Source organism: Dama dama, chromosome 2 (genome assembly GCF_033118175.1).
Source record: "Dama dama isolate Ldn47 chromosome 2, ASM3311817v1, whole genome shotgun sequence".
Lineage (NCBI taxonomy): Eukaryota > Metazoa > Chordata > Mammalia > Artiodactyla > Cervidae > Dama > Dama dama.
In genome coordinates this window covers 37,852,997-37,877,628 of record NC_083682.1, presented here as the reverse complement: position 1 = coordinate 37,877,628, position 24,632 = coordinate 37,852,997, and the positions used below count along the sequence as shown (strand labels likewise).

At 39.0% G+C, this 24,632-nt stretch overlaps 2 protein-coding genes across 7 annotated transcripts in view; one reads left to right on the top strand and one right to left on the bottom strand.

Annotated features, from left to right (window-relative positions):
* Window positions 1–1,233, top strand: part of CCDC90B (coiled-coil domain containing 90B) — a 33,066-nt gene extending 31,833 nt beyond the window's left edge. For 4 of the 6 annotated variants that reach the window (XM_061119749.1, XM_061168449.1, XM_061168451.1 and 1 more), the window contains one exon: window positions 67–1,233. In XM_061119749.1, coding sequence (XP_060975732.1) covers window positions 67–122 — 56 coding nt within the window. In that variant the 3' untranslated portion in view covers window positions 123–1,233. Of the gene's footprint in view, window positions 1–19 lie in introns of all 6 variants that reach the window. The other 2 variants (XM_061168459.1, XM_061168454.1) reach the window with 1 other exon arrangement.
* Window positions 1,234–5,525: 4,292 nt separating this feature from the next.
* The window catches only part of ANKRD42 (ankyrin repeat domain 42), a gene marked incomplete at its 5' end in the record, with an annotated part of 64,417 nt that continues 45,310 nt past the window's right edge, over window positions 5,526–24,632 (bottom strand). The window contains 2 exons of the mRNA XM_061159727.1: window positions 5,526–5,976; window positions 19,131–19,275. Coding sequence (XP_061015710.1) covers window positions 5,887–5,976; window positions 19,131–19,275 — 235 coding nt within the window. The remainder of the gene's footprint in view (window positions 5,977–19,130; window positions 19,276–24,632) is intronic.

Genomic DNA, 24,632 nt, shown 5'->3' with positions numbered 1-24,632 from the left:
ATTCTGTCTGTCTCTGCAGGATAATCTCAAATGCATGACCTATAACACAGATTCGTCTTTTCACAGCCTCAGTGTTTACTTGCCTGGCAATAGCATTGGGATTTTATCGACTCTGGAAATAACAGTGAAACTGCTGTAGTTATGCATGCTCCTACTCCTGCTGCTTTGACTGTTGGAACACTGCCTGGATGGATTTACTCTGAACATTTAAAGTTATAGTAGGAACTGAATACACGATTATTTAAAGTACATATGGACTAAAAGGAAATATTTTAGAATGGAAGGTATATTTTGTCTTTTTCATGTATGTCTTTATTATGTTGAAAGAGGCCATTCAAAACTTGATAGATTTGAGATAGGGCTTTTGTCTTTATGCTTTTGATAGCTCATAGAAACTGAACTAAACTTTTCTTTTGTTTACTGGAAGGACTGTAAATCATATAGGATTTCTTTCATATCTGTTGCAAATCTGAAAGCTATTCCCAAGCCCACAGGCTTGTTAACTGTATTCAACTTTGTGATAGCTACTGCACAATTACCTTTTTATATAAAATATATACAATAACAAAGTTGTTTGGATTTTAAAAGCAACTTATCATATAGCTAGAGTTAGGTTTTTTTGGTAATGAACTAAAACAATAAATTTTAAAATAATATGTGCCCTAGTTCAAGTATATGACACTCAGTATGAAATCCGTAGAGTTGTTAATTTCTAATTCACAAAAACCGGTTTATCCCTGCTTCTTGGGAACCCATCTTAAATTTACTACATAAACAAAGCTTTTTAAAATTCAGCACATGTCTATTGGCATGTAATCCCTACTCTCAAGAAAGTCGTGGGGAATTTTTATATTTTTGTTTTGACATTACTGGGTCTATTTTCTTTGATAATAGCGTCTATTAATAGGATATATATTTCAAGGAAAGTACAAAATATCATTTCATCTCAGACCTTCAGTTTTAGCCAGATCAAGAAGCCAAGGCCAAGAAGTGCTAAATATTTCAAGATTTCACATATGCCTTGGCAAAACTTTTAAGTTTGATGATCCATTAGTTACTCAAAATGACCTCCATCATTTGTTTAGTTATAAATAGGGAATCTAAATTATAGAGCAGTCAAAAGACCAGCCCATATATGGTCTAGTGAGTGAGAATCACTTTCCAACTAAATTTGTTTCAAAGATCTAATGGCTGACTTGTTTACAAAATAAAACTTTCTGTACTTGTCTTGTATTTTGATTTAAAATATCTCAGAATTCACTTGCCTAAGAAAATTCTTAGCACATTATAAATTTGTATGTAAATAAGATCATAAAGGTTCCATTGTAATAAGTTCTACAGTACATTTATTCACTCAATAAGAATGCCTGCTATGGGCATGCTGGTCCCCACATGCAGAGCTGAACCTGGCTTCCTTCCCATGGAACTGAGGATCTTAGTTGAAGATAGACAGTAAACAGGTAAATTATTCATTTGCACAATGTAAAATACACTAAATTTTAAGAGGGACTATGTCTTCCCTCCATGTGAAGGACCCTCCAGTAGCATACAGTGGAAACACTTCCTCAGCCGCCCTGCCACACGTGCTCAGTGAGATTAAAGGAGAAGCAGGCCCTAGTGGCCCAGACACTTCTCCCCACTCCTGTCTGGGACCGGCCTTTCTACACACACACGGCGCTCACTCCTCTGCTCCTGTGGGATAAGCCCTGGTGATGAGTTCAGCGCACAGGCACTCAGCAAGCCACTGGAGCTGCAGCCCTGGAGCCCACGAGTGGCCGAGAGGCCCCCAGGCGCACGCGGTTCTCGTCGGAAAGACCGCCAGAGCGTCCCCGCACCGCAGCGGGGCGGCCAGCCGTCCGCGCGGCCTGCAGCCCTGCCTCCCCGGATGTACAAGCGGTCGTCCCCGCGGGGCGGTCCCTGCGCAGCCAGGCTGAGTCCCTCCTCAGGTCTCACGCGCACCCAGGGGCCGCGCACGCCAGCAGGTATGCGTCTCGGGCTGGAAGTGCGGGGAGGCGGCCAGGACCTTCCGTGGTGGTCCGTCTGTGCCCTTCAGCGCCGTGGGCCAACCCCACCCCGCCCTCCAGCCCCTGAAGTGCCCTCCCTGTCCCCGCCAATCTGCTGGCCCCGCAGGAGGCTCCTGCCTAGGGAGCGTTCTTCCACAGCACGCGCCCAGACGTGCAGGTCCCGTCCCAATTCCTCTTCTCCCTTTCCCTTCATCCTCCCAGTTACGTTAGAGATTGGAGCTTTGGTTGTAAGAGATCTGCAAGCATTTGTAGGTATTCTGTAAGTTTGTCCCACATGTCGATGCGTTTTTTGATGTGTTTGTGGGAGGAAGCGAGCTCCATGATCCTGTCCTTCACGCCATTCTGAACTGAGTCCCAGTGTTTTCTCAGTGTAAAGGAAACAATGAGGCGGTGGGAACGGCTGTGCACAGACACTGAGGTTAGTGGCTGGCATTCTGTAGAACAGCCACATTGACTATACAACACGAGAGAGGGATTGGGCGGGGAGGGAAGCGGGAGGGTGGATCGGGATGGGGAACACGTGTAAATCCATGGCTGATTCATGTCAATGTATGGCAAAAACCAGTACAATATTGTAAAGTAATTAGCCTCCAACTAATAAAAATAAATGGAAAAAAAAAAATATGCTAAATAATATATCTCACTCACCTGTTTGTCACAGCAGTCCTCTTAGGCAGGTGGTTATCCTCATTTTAGAGCTAAAGCAACAAGCTAAGTGAAATTAAGGTCACACAGTGGGTAAGTCACACAGACTTTAACTCCAGATTTTATACTCTTAATAACAAGAGTAATCTCCAAATTGAGTTCTCTGATGACTCACTGTAGTTTTGATTTGCATTTTTCTAGTACTTAGCAACTCTAGCCAGGCTCTTCTCGTGTGTCCAGGTTCATTCCTGGCAGTGTCCAGTGACTCAGTAGCTTACAGCATTGCAGAAGAACAAAGGGGCAGGATGTGGGAAAACGCTTTCTCTTTAGGGACATGACCATAGGTTATACATGGCATTTCTGCTCACACTCTTCTCGGCCACAACTTCGCATCTTAGCTGCAAAGGAAACTGAGAAGTCAGCCCTTAGCCTGAGTAGCCACAATTCCAGGTAAATCCTAATACTTTGGAAAAAGAAGAGAAACTGGGAGACAACCAGGGACCCTCTGCCACAAAGGTGTGTGCTTCTATTAAAACGCTCTCCTGGTATTTCCTGCCTCACTTGTACAGACGGAGATACGGCCCCAAGAAAACTGGAACAAGTACAACAAACAGGAAACTGAGCGAATAGAAGACAGTGTTCCCGGGCGGGACCACCTTACAGTTACCAGGCTTGAAGGAGAAAGTAAGGCTGCGTGACGTCCCCGAAGGGGAGGGGGATGCTAGACTTGGCAATTCCGGTTGTGGTAAAGAAGAATTCAGACTCTGAAATTTCCCTCCTAAGGTTAGAACCCTAGCTCCACGTTGCTGTGTGACTCTGGGCGAATTCCTTAACCTACATGTATAAAGCACTACACTCCGTCATATAAGCTGTGGTGGAAACTAAGCAGTAATACATGGGAAGAACTTACACAGATCACACACAAGGTGCCCAATAAATGGTGACAATCGTTTTTACTACAGATTGAAAGCCTACTGCACAATAATGACTGTAATAGTTACAGAAAGGATCGGTAGGCCACTTTTTAACACTTGCTTATAGCCCTTGACAAGCCTAAACACCTCTTAGCAACCAAACGCACTCATGTCAGGGCATTCAAGCCCTGGTGATACTGGACCAAAATGCCCTTTAGCACCATGTACAGTGCCTGCCAGGGCTGAGAGGCTGGGCAGCCTGGGGTGTGCAGAGACGGCTGCTGCCAGTGAAGCAAGGGCTGTGGGCGTGATGATCATTGGACATGATTATCATCCTGTCCAATCAACCTTGTCTATTTTTCCTTTCTTATAAAGCCTGCAAGACAGAACAAGGGCTGAATTCTAAAGCATATTATTTAGATGTGTATTTTTAGCAAACACACATGTATTTTTTCTTTTTACAAGAGCTGATTTTCATTTTATGTAAACTTCCCTGGAGATATTTGGTTGTTATTATAAAGTTGTCCTTTTCTAAAACTTACTAGTCTTGTAACTTCCCTGGTGGTCCAGTGGCTAAGACTCCGAGCTCCCAATGCAGGAGGCCCAGGTTTGATCCCTGGTCAGGGAACTAGATCCCACATGCTGCAACTAAGACCCAGCACAGTTCAATAAGCAAACATTTAAAAAACAAGTAAGTAAAACTTACTAGTCTTTTTCTCCCAAGTTCAGATGCTCTTTAACAATCAAGTCAGGTGACACACATATGACTAAAGAAGCACATGAAAGATGCTTGACGTCACTAATTATTAGAGAAATTAAAATCAAAGCTACTATGAAGTACCACCACTCACTGGTCAGAATGACAATCATTAAGAAAATCTACAGGACTTCCCTGGTGATCCAGTGGTTAAGAATCTGCCTGTCAATGCAGGAGACATGGGTTCAATCCCCAGTCTGGGAAGATCCTGCAAGTCACAGGGCAACAAAGCCTGTGAGCCATAACTACTGAAGCCTGAGCGCCCTAGAGCCCACGCTCCACAACAGGAAGCCTGTGCGCCACAACGACAGAGTAGCCCCTGCTCACTCCAACTAGAGAAAGCCCACACACATCGAAAAAGGCCCAGAGCAGCCAAAAATACATATTTTTTAAACCTATAAATAAACGCTGAATAGAGTCTGGAGAAAAGGGAACTGTCCTACACTGTTGGTGGGAATGTAAATTAGTGCAGCCACTACAGAAAACAGTATGGAGGTTCCTCAAAAAACTAAAAATAGAGTTGCCATATGATCCAGCAACCCCACTCCTGGGCATATAGGCAGACAAAACTATAATTCAAAAAGGTACATGCACCTGTGTTCACAGCAATACTATTCACAACAGCCAAGATGTGGAAACAAGTGTCTATCAGCAAATGAATGGCTACACTACTCGGCTATAAAAAAAGAATGAAATAGTGCCATTTGCAGCAACATGGATGAACCTAGAAATTATACTAAATGAAGCATATTAGAGACAAATATTACATCACTTATATGTGGAATCTAAAAATATGGCACAAATGAACTTAACTATGAAGCAGGTACAGACTCACCAACACAGAATAAACTTGTGGCTGCCAAGGGGAGGACGGGTGGGAGAGGGATGGATTGGGAGTTTGGGACGGCAGAGGCAGGCTATTATATATACTGACAGAAGGGGTAGACAACAGTGTACTACTGTGTACCACAAAGAATGTGAAAAAGAATCTCTGTATATTTATGTATAACTGAACCACTTTGTTGTACAGAAGAAATTAACACCGTGTATCAACTACACCTCAGTAAAATAAATTATTTTTAAAAAGTCATTTGAAAAGTTGGGGGGGGGAAAGCTATGCCTACACTGGTAAAATAGTATTCTCTAGAAAGTAAAAGAAATATAATTTATTATGAAGCCATAACAGAACTTTCAACAATCTTTAATATATATAACTAAACCTTTTTATTACTAACTGCATTAAATTTTAAAGTTTATGTGAATACTGGAAAAATTAATAATTCACAGTTTTGACTTGCCCACATAAATATATAAAAAGTATATTGGGAGGGGAAATACAACTGAGTCCATGTAATTTTAATCCCTTTGACATTATGTAACATATCTCTGCCTTCAGAATTGGACCCTTTGACATTATGTAACATATTTCTGCCTTCAGAATTGGAATAACTACGCATCAGAGTAATTCTGAGATGAATTTATATAGATTTACACTTATATCTATTTAAAAATAGAAAAAAAAAGTTTATTTAAAGCTATCTACTGATTAGTACCTTTTCACAAAAACTCCCCCAGAAGACACCTTCTTCTTCACTCGCCTCTTCTCTTTGCTTAAGTCACAGGAAATGTCATCTTCCTACAAAGGAAAAGATGGCCAAATTAGATGTCTTAGGATTTCTATGCTAGACACATTTTCATCTTTCTACATTATCTGTTTCAAAAAAAAAAATTAACCATGCTGATAATTTTCAACTCTAGTATACATCTCTTTTAGAATTTTGTGTAAATAAGTTCTTACATCTGAAGCACCAGGGCATCATGCTGCACTGACTCATCAGCCTGGGAAGCACCTTGAGAAATCAGCCAGCCCTGCCTTCCCCTCACACACCCAGTACAGAACGCCTTGTCATTCCTGCTTCTCTCTGACCAACACTTCACAGCGTATCACTACAGGAAATAACACAGAGCGTTAACATGCCGCCCTCTGGACTCTGCAAGCCCCACTGGGCTGGGAGCCACACCCCAGGGTCTGGCCCGCCTCCCCTGCTCACACAGCGCCCCCAGCTGCTCGGCCCAGGTCCTGCTTTGCCCTGTCACGCACTATTTCTGAATACTTCCCATCCATCATGGTATTCTCAGTATCTAGCACAGAAGACTCACTTCATAAAGGCTCTGGGCAGCAGGAAAAGAAGACTAGAAACATCAGATACTCATATATGTCAGTCATCTTTGGATAATTCTTCTAGTCAAAAATGCTCTGTTCGGTTGAGCAGGACAGATCTGAACGCAGGCGTTTCAGGAACATCACAAGGCGCATGTCTGTCAGGAGAGCCAATGACTAGAGGTGGCAGTCCCCAAGGTGTTCCCACCTACACCTCTGCTAATGAGGTCAGTCACTTAACTCATAGGAGCGTGTGAGCACAGAAGGAAACTGCTGTGATTGCAGCACCACCCAGGGAAACAAAATCACACATCTGTTCCTCCCCCTCAGCTGCAAACCTGAGTGAGGAATAGATGGAGAATCTGCTAGCCATCCCTTATAGTGGCCAGGCGCTGGTGGGCACAGAGTATTACGGCCCCTTCTCTTGAAAAAGCTTGCCAACCAGTCTGAAGACCAAGAACAACAAAGCTTTTAGTGGGGTTTAGCAGATGGCGCCACTGTATTTCATACGTTACACATACAACAAGGTGAAGCAGCTGGTATTACCAACATTTTAGAGATACAGAGACAGAAGTCCAAGACGTTAACCAACTTTCCCCAAGGTCACAAAACTAAGTCAATGGCAGGATTTTAATCCAAATTTTGTCTGACACCTAAGATCATGTTATAACTGTTCTTCAATTATCTTTCAGCAAAAAATTTGCTCATTCACTTCCTACAACTGTACTGTGTACTGTTTATACTGTGCTGTAGGTATACAAAAAGTCATGAGAGCTGGTTCCCACTCAGGAGTCTGGTGGAGTAGCAGATGGAAAATAGATGCTCAGCTGACCCCCAGGTTTCAGGAGGGCCTCAAGATCATCAGGGGATGAATGAAAAGATGTACATGAAAGAAAAACACTGAGGTAGTGTCAGGGAATGTTTGATGGGAGGATTCCTACGTGCTGTCTCTCATGAGCCCTTTGTCCCTCTTCAAGCGGAACAGCCCGCTGCTCCCAGGGACTGAGGTCATTGTGTGAGGCAGGCTTGGGTTTCCTTTAGTAAACATTCTCTTTAGGACAAAACTGCTTAGTCTCGTTCCCCTTTCTTGAGATATGGATTGTCTCCTGAACTTGTGACTAACATTACCTCTTGTTCTCTTGGTAACGGTTGCTGTACGTTTGGTTTTCTGATCTCTATCATTCCCGAAAGAAGTTTCTTGTAACACAGCCTATATATACTCATAGGAAAATCATTAAAGCACCTTTGCTCCATCAGAGCTTAGGTCCCTGGGTCTTTTTTTCTCTCTCTGTCTTACTTTCTTATTGTCAACTCCGTACCTCAAGGTTCCGGTCCATTAAAGAACCCCAACAAATGGCGCCCGAACAGGGACACTGGTATACGTGGCATATCGGATAGAGTGACTCAGGGACCTATTGAGGTTGGTAAGTACTAAGGAATGGGTCAAACAGCTGGCCAGCCCCACTATTTTTCTACTTTACTTCACCATTTGTTTAAATTTCAGGGACTTCTGGTTTCACGCCAATGAATAGAGGCTTGCCTTCAAACAGTAGTTGAACATAATCCTTAGTTTCCTGATAAATGCAGTTTTGATTTAGAAATTTGGCTCCAGGTCAAAGAAAATGTTAAATGAGCAGCCAAACAAGGAAAAAATATTCCAATTGATTTCTAGCCCCTACGGGCTCTTATTAAAGCTGTAATTCTGCCATTTAAAGGTACATTCTAGCCCTTCCAATATTCAGCAACAGACAGAACACTTATTATATAAATATAAATTAAATGATTAAACTTTGCAAAAGGCCCAATTTAAACAATACAAAATATCTCAAAATTTTCTTACTAGCGCTGCCCCGGCTGCTCCAAATGCTTCTCCTCTGCCAACAGTCGCAACTCCAAAAGTCTCTCATTTGTTGGAACCTAATGAAAAGTTATGCTAATTTTTAAGCTAGATTAGAAGCTGCTATTGAAGCTGCTATTTCCCATACTGTAATCGGAGAAGAAACCAAAAAACAGCTAGAGAAATTACTTGCTTATGAGAATGCAAATCAGAAATATCAAAGAGCTATAGCTGAAATTTGTGAGACTAGGACTATTATTGATTATTTGAAGGCTTGTCACAATCTAGGATCAAAAACTTAAAAGATGCAAATACTAGCTGAAACAATGGCTACTACCTTTTAAAAAGGGAAATGAAGGATGCTTTACCTGTGGAGATAAAAACCGATTAAAAAGGGACTGCCCTAAGAAGGCTAATAAAAAACCTCCAAAAATTTGCCCTTGCTGCCATAGAGGAATGCACTGCGCCAAAGACAGTAAATTTAAATTTGATATTGAAGGAAAACCTATTCCAGGAAACTCCAAACAGGGGACCTCCCAGGTCACCTACAACAAAAACCAGGGGCAAATTCTATCTTTTCCCTCAAACCCTCAACGTCCAGCAGTGCTGCCATTAATATACCGGCCCTAAATGATTTTTTCCTTTACCCTTAAGCAGTCCCTTCTAGAATACCTACTAGACTTTTTGGACCCCTGCCCCCACAAACCTTCAGTCTTTTACTTGGCTGATCTAATTTGGCTTCTAAAGGAATTACTGTTCACCCTGGAATAATTGATTCAAATTATAAAGGAGAAATTCAAATTATGATGTCAGCTCAGATTCTATGGCAATTCAAAAGGGGGGACAAAATTGCTCAATTACTTCTTTTGCCTTACATTTCTATTAACTCCTCTAATAATGTACGCACAGGCAGATTTGGCAATACACATCAAAAACAATCCTTATGGACATCATTGGTATTTAAATATGTCCAACCAAATATAAATATCAAAATTAATGGTAAAAGATTTTCTGGTCTCCTCGGCACTGGATCTAATATTATGATTATTTCCAAACATTTGTGGCCCAAATCCTGACCTATACAAAAGGTCTCTTGCCAAATTGCAGGAATTTCTCAAACCAAAGTACAAGAAATTTATCAAAATACTCAAATCTACCCATATGATAGACCAAAAGGCCAACCTACAACATTAAGACCTTATGTGATAGATGCACCCCTTAATCTAATAGGAAGGGACTTACTTATGCAATGGCAAACTCAGATATACATTCCTCACTTTTCCTAGGGGCCACTGCTCATTTAACAAACAAAACAATTATTAAAATAACTGAGAAAAATTATGAGCCTATTTGGACAAAGCAATGGCCCCTTATGAAAGAAAAATTACAAGCTACTAAAGAACTTATAAACACACAATTAAATTGAAACATATTGAAGAATCTTGCTCTTTTTGGAACTCTATTTTTGTTATAAAAAGGAAATATAACAAATGGTGTCTCTTAACAGAGTTTAGAAAAGTTAATTCTTTTATGAAACTTATGGGTGCATTGCAACCAGAGATCCCATCACCTATTACTATTCCTCAAAATTGGCACATTATTATTACTGATTCACAAGATTGCTTTTTTAATATACCTTTACACCCTTTAGACCGGGAGAAATTCACTTTCTTTCTCCCTTATCCTAATCATATCGGGCCTCATAAAAGATTTCAGTAGACTATGTTACCTCAAGGTATGCTTAAAAGTCCTGCTACTGCTGCTGCTAAGTCACTTCAGTTGTGTCCTACTCTATGCGACCCCACAGATGTCAGCCCACCAGGCTCCCCCATCCCTGGGATTCTCCAGACAAGAGTACTGAAATAGGGTGCCACTGCCTTCTCCATAACAGTCCTAGTGTTTGTCAAAATTTTGTAGCCAAGGCTTTACTTCCTATGTGACAGCAATTCCCTCATGCATATATCATTAATAATATACCATAGCTACAAAAAGGATTTATGATATTTTTGACACTGAATGGCTATGATATTCTTTAGACTCCAGAGAAAACTGTTTAAAATAAAATCTTTTTTGAAATTGCAAAACCGGTTCTTCTTGCACACGCAGTTAGGAAAAGGTTAACTTGTTAAAATACTTTTTTGGAGCTCCAGTTCTGCCTGGGAAACAAAAACAGGCCTAAGAAAAAACCTTAAGTTAACTCTTATCATGTCCTTGGGATACACAGCCCACTCTATCTAGGACTCTAGCCATTAACAAATTGGTGGAGCTCAAAACAAATAAAACAAAAGGATATTTTAAATTTCAAACGGAGAACTATGCCTATGTGTCTAAAATTATATACATCTCAATGTATGTCTTTGTTTTTGGATAGTGTGGAGTTAATGAGCTCTATTTAGATTCAGCTTTACATGAACTGAAGGGTGTTCAATGTTGGGTATGTTTATTTAAATGTGGATGTGATTTAAATATAATTATGTTAATCTAGTTGGGACATGTCTTGAGTCATCAACATTATATAATACTATTGTTATGCCTTGGTTTGGGGTGGGCTAAGTTTGTCAACAAAAAGGTAACTCTTTATATATATATACAAATATATAGATGAGATGAAAACTTTTAGATAAGCTCTATTAGAAATAATTGTATTTTTGATAGAATGATCTATTATCTATAATCTGGAGCCGTCTCTTGGGATTGGCGTGACTTAGGTTTCTGGAGTTGTGCTGAACTAAGTAGTAGAAGTTTGTTGAATGGCTGGGTCATTTCCAAATGAAGTAGGATTTTGAAGCGTTAATTGCTTAACATTGGCTTACTCTTACAAGGGGATTTTCTTGCAGAAGAGCTGAAGAGATTTTGAGCTGTTAATGAATATAAATATATATTTGTATAGGAATGGATATATATATAATATGATTTGATAAATATGTTCAATGGTCTATAAAATGCTAACATACAAGACATTTCATGGTTGCTACAGAAAAGTAAAATATATGCTTTTAATAGAAAAATATAAGAAATGGCAAATAAAATGATGAATACAAAAATATTTTTTTTAATTGTTGAAACATTTATTATAGAATAAAGTAGTATTTGCATAGGCTTTGCTAGGCTAGTTTTTCATTGTCGTTCTAGCTACAGCAAATGTTCTTTCTCCAAATTAGGCCAAATTAGAAACAAAAGAAAAATTCTGGGAAAACAACGTTTAACAGAATTAACTTTGGTCAGCAGATACATTCAGACTGCAAATTTTTGTATTGGAAAATGCAGTTGAATTGCTTGGGTGGATCACAATGAAAACCACAAAGTATGATGTGTTTATCTGAAATAAACATTGCATTTGTTTATTGTGCTATCATATTTTGTTTTGGCCTTTTAACTTTTAAGGATGTTTAGTGCTGGAATTTTAGAAGGGCTTATGACAAATGAAGGAAAATTTTATGGCAAATAGATGTAACTCATTGTCCTGAACTTTCTTCCTCTTCCTTCTTACATGTCTCGATCAATACAAATTCTTTTCTAGGGGCAACACCTCTCTAAGGTAAGACTACATAACATGTTATAACCCACCTATCAACTTACTTCATGATAATGAGAACACCTAATTCTATAAAAACAGACAATGACTCTGCCTATATTTCTAAGCAGTTCAAACAATTTTTACATTCATTCTCTATTAAACAGATTGCAGACATTCCTTATAATCCACAAACACAAGACATGATTGGACAAACACATTACACACTGTAACTGCAAATAAAAAAATTAAATAAGAGGAAATACACAGGAACACGTTTGTCTTCCTTGTCCAGAGCAAACTTTACTAGATTCTGGTGTAGTGTAGTCTTTAAGCCTATAACTATTGTTGATGTGACTTTATTTCTGTTCCCAATCTGTAGGATTCTTAAAGCAGGGCGAAAACGGCATAAAAAAAGACACCATTTCCCGAATGGATTATTTGTTCCCAAGAATATCAGAAATGTGGAATGTTCACCTTCTTTTCAGGTCTGTCTTGGAAGTGTAGTCATCCTCTTTAACACACTGAACAGTGAGATTCAACAGTTGCTAAGCTGCATTTCTTTTTCAAGGACAAGGTCAAATATATTTGAATGTGAGCAACATTTCATTTGTCAAGTTGTTCTACATCATGTTTTCAATAATTTCACTTAGGAAAAAATATTTGATGGTTACTCCTAATCCTTTGCCCCAAATAACACAAACCACAGCCAAATATCAGTCCCAAACAGATTTCTGAATGATTTTTTTTCTTTTGGATTGAAATATTTCCTAAGAATGTTTTCGAGAAAAAAAAAAAAAGAATATTTTCATCATTATCGCTTTCCTTTCTTTTTATAACTATTGTTAATATAGCCTTATTTGTTTTAAACTTTTTAAACTTACCACAAAGAGATGTTTTGACAAAAGCAAAAAACAAAAAAACAAACAAAAAAAGAAGTTTTGAAACATTAAAGGACACCTCCTTTCCTTTGCCCATTTGATATCAAGACGGGTTAACTAATCAATGGAAATCTAAGAAACTAATCTTACAGGGAAAAGATATGCTTCTATTTCTCCAGATGGATCCAACGAGCTCACATGACTTCCTCTTCAGAAGATTCAACCTAAGGGGGCCCCCAGCATTCAGACTAGAGATGAAACAGCAAAAAACCCAGGAAGTAAGAATTCCAATACAAGCCATGGCGACATTAAAAATTTCCAAAAAACGCCGCACTCGACGTCATCGACCTTATGATCTCCCTACTTGGGGACAGATGAAAACCCTTACTAATCAAACTAAAAATCTGATTTCTCAACAGGGAATGCCTCGGAATCCTGAAAATATTTTTCTTCGCTATGCTTGCTTTGCTTGCTTTTGCTTCTCCCGCTCAGGCTGACCTGATAGATCACACTTACTGGGTTTATATACCTAACCCCCCTTTTTTATTGTAGGTTGTAAAATGGACAGATACAGGACCAATCATATCCACTAATGAGTCAACACATATGCCCCTTCCTTGGAACTTGGAGGGGCCCTCTCATCCTGAAGAAAAAGAAAAACTAATTAATATCATTCTAGGTTATGAAATCCTTCCTTTGTGTATGGGCACAACAGAATTATGCATAAACGTTAGCCGACAAACTTAGGCCTTCCCCTGCCTCCAAAAGAGGACTTTCTGATGCTTCTTGGATTACTTACTGCCCTTTCTTTGTCCATGAATCATGTTTATACTACTAAAACTTTAGGAAAAGAATTAAAGAAAAAACAAAGAACACTATGCAAAGGGTTTACTAATAAGAACTTTAAATATATTCCTGTTCATTGGGACAAATGTCAGGCCAAGTCAGGAAAATTAATGTTTATAGCTAATCATACAATTGTCAATTGGGGACCCCATAGTATGTGGTTATTGAACTGCTCAGATGATATTAACAATACTATGTATGATTATATTACTCAAGTAACATGGAAGGTTACTAATACTACAATGAAACATTACCATGACAGAGGACTTCTTGGCTAGCTTGACGATGGAATGACCCCCACCTCGTCCTCGAATCATCCTTGATAAACAGATTGGGCCTAAACAATGGGACATCTGAAAATTTGCTGCAAACACCGAAGAACTTGGGACTTGGACCAGACATTTCACAGGGACCAATCATAGCTATAGCAATTATCTCTTTCACTATAATCAATCATATTTTATACAAGCCTATGTTCCACTTCCTTTTGTTGTAGCTATAGGAAATTTACAATTCAATAAGACTTTACGCTCTGTAACTTGCATAAATTGTAAATTATATACTTAACTCCTCTATTTCCTTAAAAAATGACTCCCTTTTGATTCTTCGATCTCAACATAATCTATGGTTACCAATAAATGGCTCTGGGAAGAAAGTCCCAAGGCTAGACTTGCTTCCCAGTTATTTACTAAATTGCTCTAGTGATCTAAACGATTCATTGGATGGCTGATTTTTGGCATTATAGGATTAATAACTAATTGAACCATTGCTGCCATCACTAGTGTTACTTTACAAACCTCAATTCAAACACATAATTTTATCCAAAATTGGACTAAAGATGTTCATACCATGTGGGCCACTCAGGCTCAAATAGATGAGGATATTCAAAAAGAAATACAGGAACTGACAACAGCCATCAAAAGGGTTGGAGATCAATGAACAGATGTACAAAAACAGATGATGCCAAAATATGATTGAAATTCTACTCAATTTCATGTTACTCCTGTTCATTTCTAAAATAGTGGCTACAACTGGAAACAAATCAAGTTTCATTTTTAAAACATATATGATAATGCCTTTCTGAATGTACAGTTATTACAAAAAAGAAATATGTGAAACCTTTCCTAATAATCTGCCCTCTTCCACTAGTATGGGAACTTTTAGCTAAACAATTGGCTGATCAATTATCTGGGCTAGACCCACATGGATGGTTTGAAAGCCTTACTCATAGCATTGGGTCTAGAACTATAATTTTGGTGATTATCTTAACAATTATATTTGTTGTCTGCTGTTGCCTTCATGCAAAGATTGTTAAAACTGAATAAACTCTGATGGTCAGAACTCTTCTTACAAATATTATAAATAAATAAGGGGGAATTGTCAGGGAATGTTTGACAGGAGGATTCCTACGTGCTGTGTCTCATGAGTCCTTTGTCCCTCTTCAAGCGGAACAGCATGCTGCTCCCAGGGACTGAGGTCGTTGTGTGAGGCAGGCTTGGGTCTCCTTTAGTAAACATTCTCTTTAGGACAAAACTGCTTAGTCTCGTTCTCCTTTCTTGAGATATGGATTGTGTCCTGACCTTGTGACTAACATTACCCCTTGTTCCCTTGGTAACGGTTGCTGTACATTTGGTTTTCTGATCTCTATCATTCCTGAAAGAAGTTTCTTGTACCACAGCCTATATATACTCATAGGAAAATCATTAAAGCACCTTTGCTCCATCAGAGCTTAGGTCCCCGGGTCTTTTTGTCTCTCTCTCTCTCCCTCTTTCACTTTCTTATCGTTGACTCCGTACCACCAGGATCTGGTCCATTAGAGGACCCCAACAAGGTAGGGCAGGAGTTTAACCTCATCCAACTAAGATAGAATCAGAGAAAGGAAACAAAAAATGCAGGGAAACACAGGAAGCTATTTGTCAGAGACAGCCAATTTTCTAGTGTTTAATAGCGTTACCAGACTTTTGCTAACAGTAACATTTATTTCCCTTTTTCATATATGCTAACTCCTAAAGGAGGTTTTTAACAATCCCAAATATTCTAGAAAGAGTGATTATATATCAAAGGGGCCTCAACTAACATCAAATAGGTAACTTGTTCTATCAAACCAAGCCTTACCATAAACTACTTCAAAAGAAAATAGGTGCTTGGCACCCAACAGGCCTCCGGTAAGTCTTCACTGAAAGTTCCAAATTCCAAATGTTTTTGCATTTGGGGAACATTCTTCACCAAGATTACTCATTTCCTCTTCATAAATTATAGCAAGAAACATTTTTCTCCCTAATATGTGTTTTCTCCCAAACTTGGGGAAAAAGAACTGCAATACTGAGAGATTAAAGACATAAATCATGATGCTTAGGCACCGAAACCAATTCTAAGTATAAATTAGCCAAAAACCCCTGTATGAAAATGTATGTATTCTAAATATTAACCAGTTTCCATCTGAAAGAATATAAAGGTTTGTTAAAGAGACCAACAACACTGCACATGAAACTGGGGACAAAGGTATATGGGATTCTTGGGTTTTTTTGGGGGGGATGGGGGGAGGATTCTTGTTTTTACAAAGTTCCATGCAACCTAAGGAGTTCTGGGAAGCATATACAACTAAAACGATATGATTCTTGATTATGAAAAAAGGCTTAATAAGACTGTCAAAACAGTATAACCAATACAGAGAAATCACAAACTTCTAGAACTTCCTTACAGTAACAGCTCAGCATGGATAAACTCACTTAAGCTCTCAGATTGTTCCAAGGACCATTAATGGGCTCACAGGCTAGGATGTCAGGACAGAGAAAAGTCCAACCATGTTCCACAGCCTTGTAGGCAGAAAACAAGAGAAAGTTAAACCCAGAAGTAATCATGGAACGTTACCAGTTCCACATTGGCCATTCTAGATTAGCAAGCATGGCCCAAAGTTTTGCACCAACGACCTCCCAAATGACACTGGTTTTAGCCGGAAGCATGAGGAGTTCAGTGCTGCATCAATCTGTGGGCAGACATCTCTCCCGAAGCTATTAGAGTTCCCGTCTAGTTTAAGTTTTTTAAGTAAACATTTTTATTTAAGTACAATATACATATTAAAAATGTTAGTTGCTCAGTCATGTCCAACTGTTTGCAACCCCACAGACCGTAGCCTGCCCAGGTTCCTTTGTCCAAAGAATTTTCCAGGCAAGAACACTGGAGTGGGTTGTCATGCCCTTCTCCAGGGGATCTTCCTGGCCCAGGGATTGAATCTAGGTCTCCTGCATTGCAGGCAGACTCTTTACCATCTGAGCCATCAGGGAAGCCACATATCAAAGAGGACCCCAACGAGTGTGCAGTGTGATGAACTTTACAAATGAAAACAACGAACAAAGGCTTGGGGGTGGGAAAGTGTTGGGCAAGTTCAGAAAAAGGTAGGCTACATGTAACAGAATAGAAAACAATAAGCTGGTGAGGTGGGTTAATATAAGCTAAGATAGTATATGAGAAAGCACTATAAAAAGTTATTATCAAAACCAGTTATTATATTTAAGTGCATTACATCAAACTAGCCTAAGAAATTTTTAGCATACTAACACATATAAATGGAATTTAGAAAGATGATAACGATAACCCTATATGCAAAATAGAAAAAGAGACACAGAAATACAGAACAGACTTTTGAACTCTGTGGGAGAAGGTGAGGGTGGGATGTTTCAAAAGAACAGCATGTATACCATCTATGGTGAAACAGATCGCCAGCCCAGGTGGGATGCATGAGACAAGTGCCCGGGCCTGGTGCACTGGGAAGACCCAGAGGAATCGGGTGGAGAGGGAGGTGGGAGGGGGGATCGGGATGGGGAATATGTGTAAATCTATGGCTGATTCATATCAATGTATGACAAAACCCACTGAAATGTTGTGAAGTAATTAGCCTCCAACTAATAAAAAAATTAAAAAAAAAAAAAAATATGCAAGGGAAAAAAAAAAAAAAGAAATTTTTTTCTGGCTAAAAATTATACTATTGCAGATTCTTTTATATATTATTTTACAAAATCTTAAGATGGAGACCCAATCATGGGTCTCTTATCAGCAGGTGACAGAAGAAAGATTTAGGCTTCCTGAAGCCTCTATAAAAGTAAGCACAGAATCAAAAGTTCATTTTATTTAGACTATGTGTTTAGACTTGAAAATAAACTAATTCCTTCTAACTCTCAGATGCATAGGGCTCTACACATTCATTTATCTACTATGTTTACACAACTCAAATGTAGAAAATGGAAAGAAAGAAAGGAAAAAAAGAGGAATGGATATGAGGAAGGGAGAATGTAATACTATGAATACTGGAGACAGAAGATACCTCAGGATTTTCACACAGTATTTCATCTAACATCAATACCCCACAGGGTAGGTGTCATCCCCATTTTACAGATGAGAAAATTGAGACCCAGAAACTTTTGCAGAACAGAAAATAAGCAGCTTCCATGAGAGGTCACTGACATTTGCTCATTTACAAAAACTGGTGGAACCTACAGGACCACAAAACCCAATGGGCCTAGACCACAGGACCACAGTCAGCACTCCTGAGAGCTACACATCGCTGGTACAGAGCAAGGTCTTAGGGAGGAGGTGCTCTAGAGCATGAAGTCAAACTTACCCTAGGAATACACGTTTCTGGGCAAGAAAAGAGTAATCATAAACAGCTAAAGCCCCAAAAACTTCCTAGGGCTTGACCATCAATTTGGATTGACTCAAAAGGTATGCAGCAAAAGATACAGGCGGACAGGTGGCGATCTGGAGTGTGGTAGTTTATAAAAGGTATGTGTCCAGAAGACAACGCAGGACTGCCCCAGCCAGCCTCTCCATACTAAAGTGTCTCCAGGGGCTAAACATGAGATCAGACGATCATGGCAAAAGAAGAGAATGGATTGATTATGATGACTAATTATATCCCCTGGAAAATTAAGCACAGATGAGATACCAAAACCCACAGAAAACGTTTGAATTTGCATATAGAAATACACACATGTGTTTGCAGGTGAACAGAATGTTGTCTAATACGAGACCAAACCACAGCAGCTTCTTCAGGAGAATCAAACTCAAAATGGGAAGGAGCATCTGCCCTGCTTTTAACATTTTACAGCAAGGACATATATTATTTTAGTATTTTTTAAAGTGGTTATTAAAGTCCTCATGGGTGAGTTAATTTTGTTCCAGATCTATACCACCTCAAATATGATTTATAATAAAAACTTCCTGGCTTCTTTTTATTTTGTACAAATTAATAATTAATCTCTTCAATATATGTGTGTGTGTATATACACACACACACACATAGTATACACACACACACATATATATATTCCTTTCATTCTTAGAATACTCTAGAAATTATAAATTATATACGCTAGAAATTATAAATTATCTCCAATTTATACCTAAGGTACAGAAAGGTTAAATGAGTTGTCCAAACCAAAAAATGGTTGTAGCTGGAATTCAAATCCAAATAGCACCATCCAAAGCTTGTACTCTTGGCTACTATTATATGCTATCTCTTGAGAAACATAAACTTGCTAAGAAGGATACCAACCACAGCCACAAAGCTGGGGACCTGAGCTTTTTCCAGCATCTCCTTGAGCTGATCCACCTCCGCTCGATGCTCATCCAGCTGACATTCCAGCTTCTCTCTGCGTAATCGCTCGTACTCCAGCTGGCCCTGCAGCTCTCTGATAGTCCTGTCAAAAAATTTTGTTTTCAATCAGTAACCAATATCAACTAGCAGTTATTTCTGGTGATAGTGAAAAGTATCCTTACATTATATTTAAGGCAAATAAATCATTTCTTCAACAAATATGTATTAAAAATCTACTGTGAGCTCGCACTGATCTAGATCCTGGGAATAAAGTAGTGAACCAAGTAGGCCGTATCTGCCCTCATGGGGCTTTCTTAGACAGTAAAGAAAATAAGAAAATATATGTACTTAAATATAAGTATGTTGGAAGGTAATAAATGCTAGGGACGAAAAAAATAGAGCAAGACAGTCATAGAAGATGTTTTAGAGGAAGGGGTTAATATCTCATACACAGTGGCTAGGGAACACCTTACTGAGAAGGGGGTTTGTAAGCAAAATTCCAAAGGAAATAAGAGAGATAATTAAGTGGACATCCAGGGAAAGAGCATCCCAGACAGAACAGCAAGTGCAAAGGTCCTGAGGCAGAGAAATACCTGGGGAACTAGAAGAAAACTGGAAGCCAGTGTGACTGGAGTAGAGTCCAAGAGGTAAAAGAAGTCAAAACAAGCAGGGTCGTACAGATGACAGGGAGGACCAGGCTTCACTCAGCGAAATAGGAAGCCATTGGAGGATCTCAACAGAGACAGAGCAGGACTATAATAACTTAGATTTCCTCTGCTTTGTTCAGCTTTCTTTGTAATGATGTAAAATTCATTTTGTCTGATTACACAAATATCAAGTAAACAAGTCAATGAGTTTCTTTTCTTTCTTCGTGGCCAGGCCATGCAGCATGTGCCCCCTGCAGTGGAAGCACAGACTATTTAAGCACTGGACCACCAGGGAATTCCCTTCAATGAGTTTCCACTAATGTGTACACCTTTGCATCCACCATGACTACCAAGATACAAAATACTTCTGTATCTCAGAAAGCTCCTAACATTCTCCCCAGGCAATCCTCACTTTGCACAGGCAACCACACTTCTGAACACCTATCATGTTGGATTAGTTTTGTCTCTGCTTATAATGAAGTTGTACATTATATACATCTGTGGGCCTGGCTTCTTTCAGTGAACAATAGGTGAGATTTATCTGCTTGGTTTTTTTTTTTTTTCCCCAATTATTTTTATTAGTTGGAGGCTAACTGCTTTACAATATTGTAGTGGTTTTTGCCATATATTGACAGGAATCAACCATGGATCTACATGTGTTCCCCATCCTGAACCCCTCTGCTTGGGTTTTAACATGATTAACAGACCACAGGGTATGAGGGTGGGAGAGGAAGGAGCAGGGACAAGGAGTTGGGAGACATATCAGGACGACATGAAAATAAATGAAAATAAACCCATACAAGTGATGCTAGGACTTGAACCAGAGTTACTTTCTGCCTTATTATTGGGATGATGAGGGGACCAGAACTCCCAAGGCACCCTGAGTTGGATGTCAGGTCTCAAAGAGGGCAATCTAAGAATATACAATAGTAGCTTTAGTATGGAAGTGCGTGGGGCTGAGGCTGGGGATAGGAAAGAACAACATAACTATGGAAACCTAGAATTCAGAAAACAGGAAAAGACAATCAGCCGCAGGACTGATTCTGAGTTTCATCTAACTAATAACAAAATCAAAAGGACATCCCTCAACCAATACTTAGCAAAGTTTCCTTTATATTCACATCTAGTATCGGGAGTTTGTATCCAAAGAATAAATGTTTTAGGATGTACTCAACACAAAGTGGGCAACAAACAATTGGATGGATCATGGAGAAAGCAAGGGAATTCCAGAAAAACATCTACTTTTGCTTCATTGATTACACTAATGCCTTTGACTGTGTGGATCACAACAAACTGTGGAAAATTCTTAAAGAGATGGGAGTATCAGACCACCTTATCTGTCTCCTGAGAGACCTGTATGTGGGTCAAGAAGCAACAGTTAGAATCAGACATGGAACAACTGACTGGTTCAAAACTGGGAAAGGAGTATGTGAAGGCTGTAGATTGTCACCCTGCTTATTTAATTTATATGCGGAGTACATCATCTGGGCTGGATGAGGCACAAGCTGGAATCAAGATCACTAGGAGAAATAGCAACAACCTCAGATATGCAGATGATGCCACTCTAATGGCAGAAAGCGAAGAGGAACTAAAGAGCCTCTTGATGAGGGTGAAAGGGGAGTGTAAAAAAGCTGGCTTAAAACTCAACATTATGGAAGAAATGGACAAATTATTAGAAAAGTATAACCTTCCAAAACTGAACCAGGAAGAAATAGAAAATCTTAACAGATCAATCACAAGCACAGAAATGGAAACTGTAAACAAAAATCTTCCAACAAACAAAAGCCCAGGACCAGACGGCTTCACAGCTGAATTCTACCAAAAATTTAGAGAAGAGCTAACACCAAACCTACTCAAACTCTTCCAGGAAATTGCAGAGAAAAGCAAACTCCCAAACGCATTCGATGAGGCCACCATCACCCTAATTCCAAAACCAGACAAAGATGCCACAGAAGAAAACTACAGGCCAATATCACACTGACGAACATAGATGGAAAAACCCTCAACAAAATTCAGGCAACCAGAATCCAACAACATATTTAAAAAAGCATACATCATGACCAAGTTGGCTTTACTCCAGGGATGCACAGATATTCACAAATCAATCAATGTGATACACCATATTAATAAATTGAAAGATAAGAAACTATATGATTATCTCAATAGATGCAGAGAAAGCCTTTGAAAAAATTCAACACCCATTTATGATTAAAAAAAAAAAAAAAAACTCCAGAAAGCAGGCATAGAAGGAATACACATCAACATAAAAAAGGCCATATACAACAAACCCCAGCAAACATTATCCTCAATGGTGAAAAATTGAAAGCATTTCCTCTAAAATCAGGAATAAGACAAGGGTGCCCACTCTTACCACTACTATTGAACATAGTTTTGGAAGTCCTAGCCACAGCAATCAGAGAAGAAAAAGAAATACAAGGAATCCAGACTGGAAAAGAAGAAGTAAAACTCCCACTGTTTGCAGATGACATAACCCTCTACAGAGAAAACCCTAAAGATGCCACAAGAAAATTACTAGAGCTAATCAATGAATATAGTAAAGTTGTAGGATATAAAATTAATACACAGAAATCCCCTGCAATCCTATAAACTAACAATGAAAAAATAGAAAGAGAAATTAAGGAAACAATCCCATTCACCTTGTGATGATGAAAATAACATACTCAGAAATAAAGAAACAAAAGACCTATATATAGAAAACTATAAAACCCTGATGAAAGAAATCAAAGATGACACAAATAGATGGAGAAATATATCAAGTTTGTGGACTGAAAGAATCAATATAGTGAAAATGAGTATACTACCCAAAACAATCTATAGATTCAATGCAATCCCTATCAAGCTACCAATGGTATTTTTCACAGAACTAGAACAAATAATTTCACAATTTGTATGGAAACACAAAAAACCTCAAATAACCAAAGCAATCTTGAGAAAGAAGAATGGAACTGGAGGAATCAACCTTCCTGACTTCAGACTACACTACAAAGCTATAGTCATCAAGACAGTATGGTACTGGCACAAGACAGAAATATAGATCAATGAAACAAAATAGAAAGCCCAGAGATAAATCCATCCACCTATGGACACCTTATCTTTGACAAAGGAGCCAAAAATATACAATGGAGAAAAGACAGTCTATTTATTAACAAGTGGTACTGGGAAAACTGGTCAACCACTTGTAAAAGAATGAAACTAGAACACTTTCTAACACCATACACAACATAAACTCAAAATGGATTAAAGATCCAAATATAAGACCAGAAACTATAAAACTCTTAGAGGAAAACATAGGCAAAACACTCTCCAACATAAATCACAGCAAGATCCTCTATGACCCACCTCCCAGAGTAATGGAGATAAAAACAAAAATAAACAAATGGGACCTAATTAAACTTAAGAGCTTATGCGCAATGAAGGAAACTATAAGCAAGGTGAAAACACAGCCCTCAGAATGGGAGAAAATAATAGCATCTGAAACAACTGACAAAGAATTAAATCTCTACAAGATACAAGCAGCTCATGCAGTTCAACACCAGAAAAACAAACAACCCAATCAAAAAGTGAGAAAAAGACCTAAACAAACATTTCTCCAAAGAAGACAAACAGATGTCTAGCAAACACATAAAAAGATGTGTTTTCATCTTTTCATGTGAAATGCAAATCAAAACCACAATGAGATATCATCTCAAGCCAGCCAGAATGGCCATCATCAAAAAGTCTACAAACAATAAATGCTGGAGACGGTGCAGAGAAAAGGGAACTCTCTTATACTATCAGTGGGAATGCAAACAGGTACAGTCACTATAGAGAACAGTGTAGAGATTCCTTTAAAAACTGGGAATAGAACTGCCATACAATCCAGCAATCCCACTGCTGGGCATACACACCAAGGAAACCAGAATTAAAAGAGACACACATACCCCAATGTTCACTGCAGCACTGTTTACAATAACTAGGACATGGAAGCAAACTAGATGTCCATTGGAAGATGAATGGATAAGGAAGTTGTGGTACATATACACAACGGAATATTACTCAGCTATAAAAAGGAACACATTTGAGTCAGTTCTAATGAGGTGGATGAAACTGGAACCTATTATACAAAGTGAAGTAAGTCAGAAAGAGAAACACCAATACTGTGTATTAATGCATATATGTGGAATTTTAAAAGATAGTAACAATAATCCTATATGCAAAGCAGCAAAAGAGACACAGATGCAAAGAACAGACTTTTGGACTCTGTGGGAGAAGGCAAGGGTGGGGTGATTTGAGAGAATAGCCCTGAAACAATATATTACCATATGTAAAATAGATGACCACTGCAAGTTTGAGGCATGAAGCAGAGCACTCAAAGCTGGTGCTCTGAGACAACCCAGAGGGATGGGGTGGGGAGGAAGGTGGGAGAGGGGTTCAGGATGGGGGGACATGTGCACCTGTGGCTGATTCATGTCAATGTATTAGAAAAACCGTCACAATATTGTAGAGTAATTATTCTCCAATTATTCTCACACAGTCGTATCCAACTCTGTGCAACTCTATGGACTGTAGCCCACCAGGCTCCTCTATCCAAGGGATTCTTCAGGCAAGAATACTGGAGTGGGTTGCCATGCCCTCCCCCAGGGGATCTTCCTGACCCAGGGATCAAACCATGTCTGTTACATCTCCTGCATTGACAGGTAGGTTCTTTACCCTAGTGAAACATGGAAAGCCCCAATGTATGGGGAAAACTATCACAATATTGTAAAGCAATTATTCTCCAACTAAACTAATTTAAAAAATCAACATTAAAAAA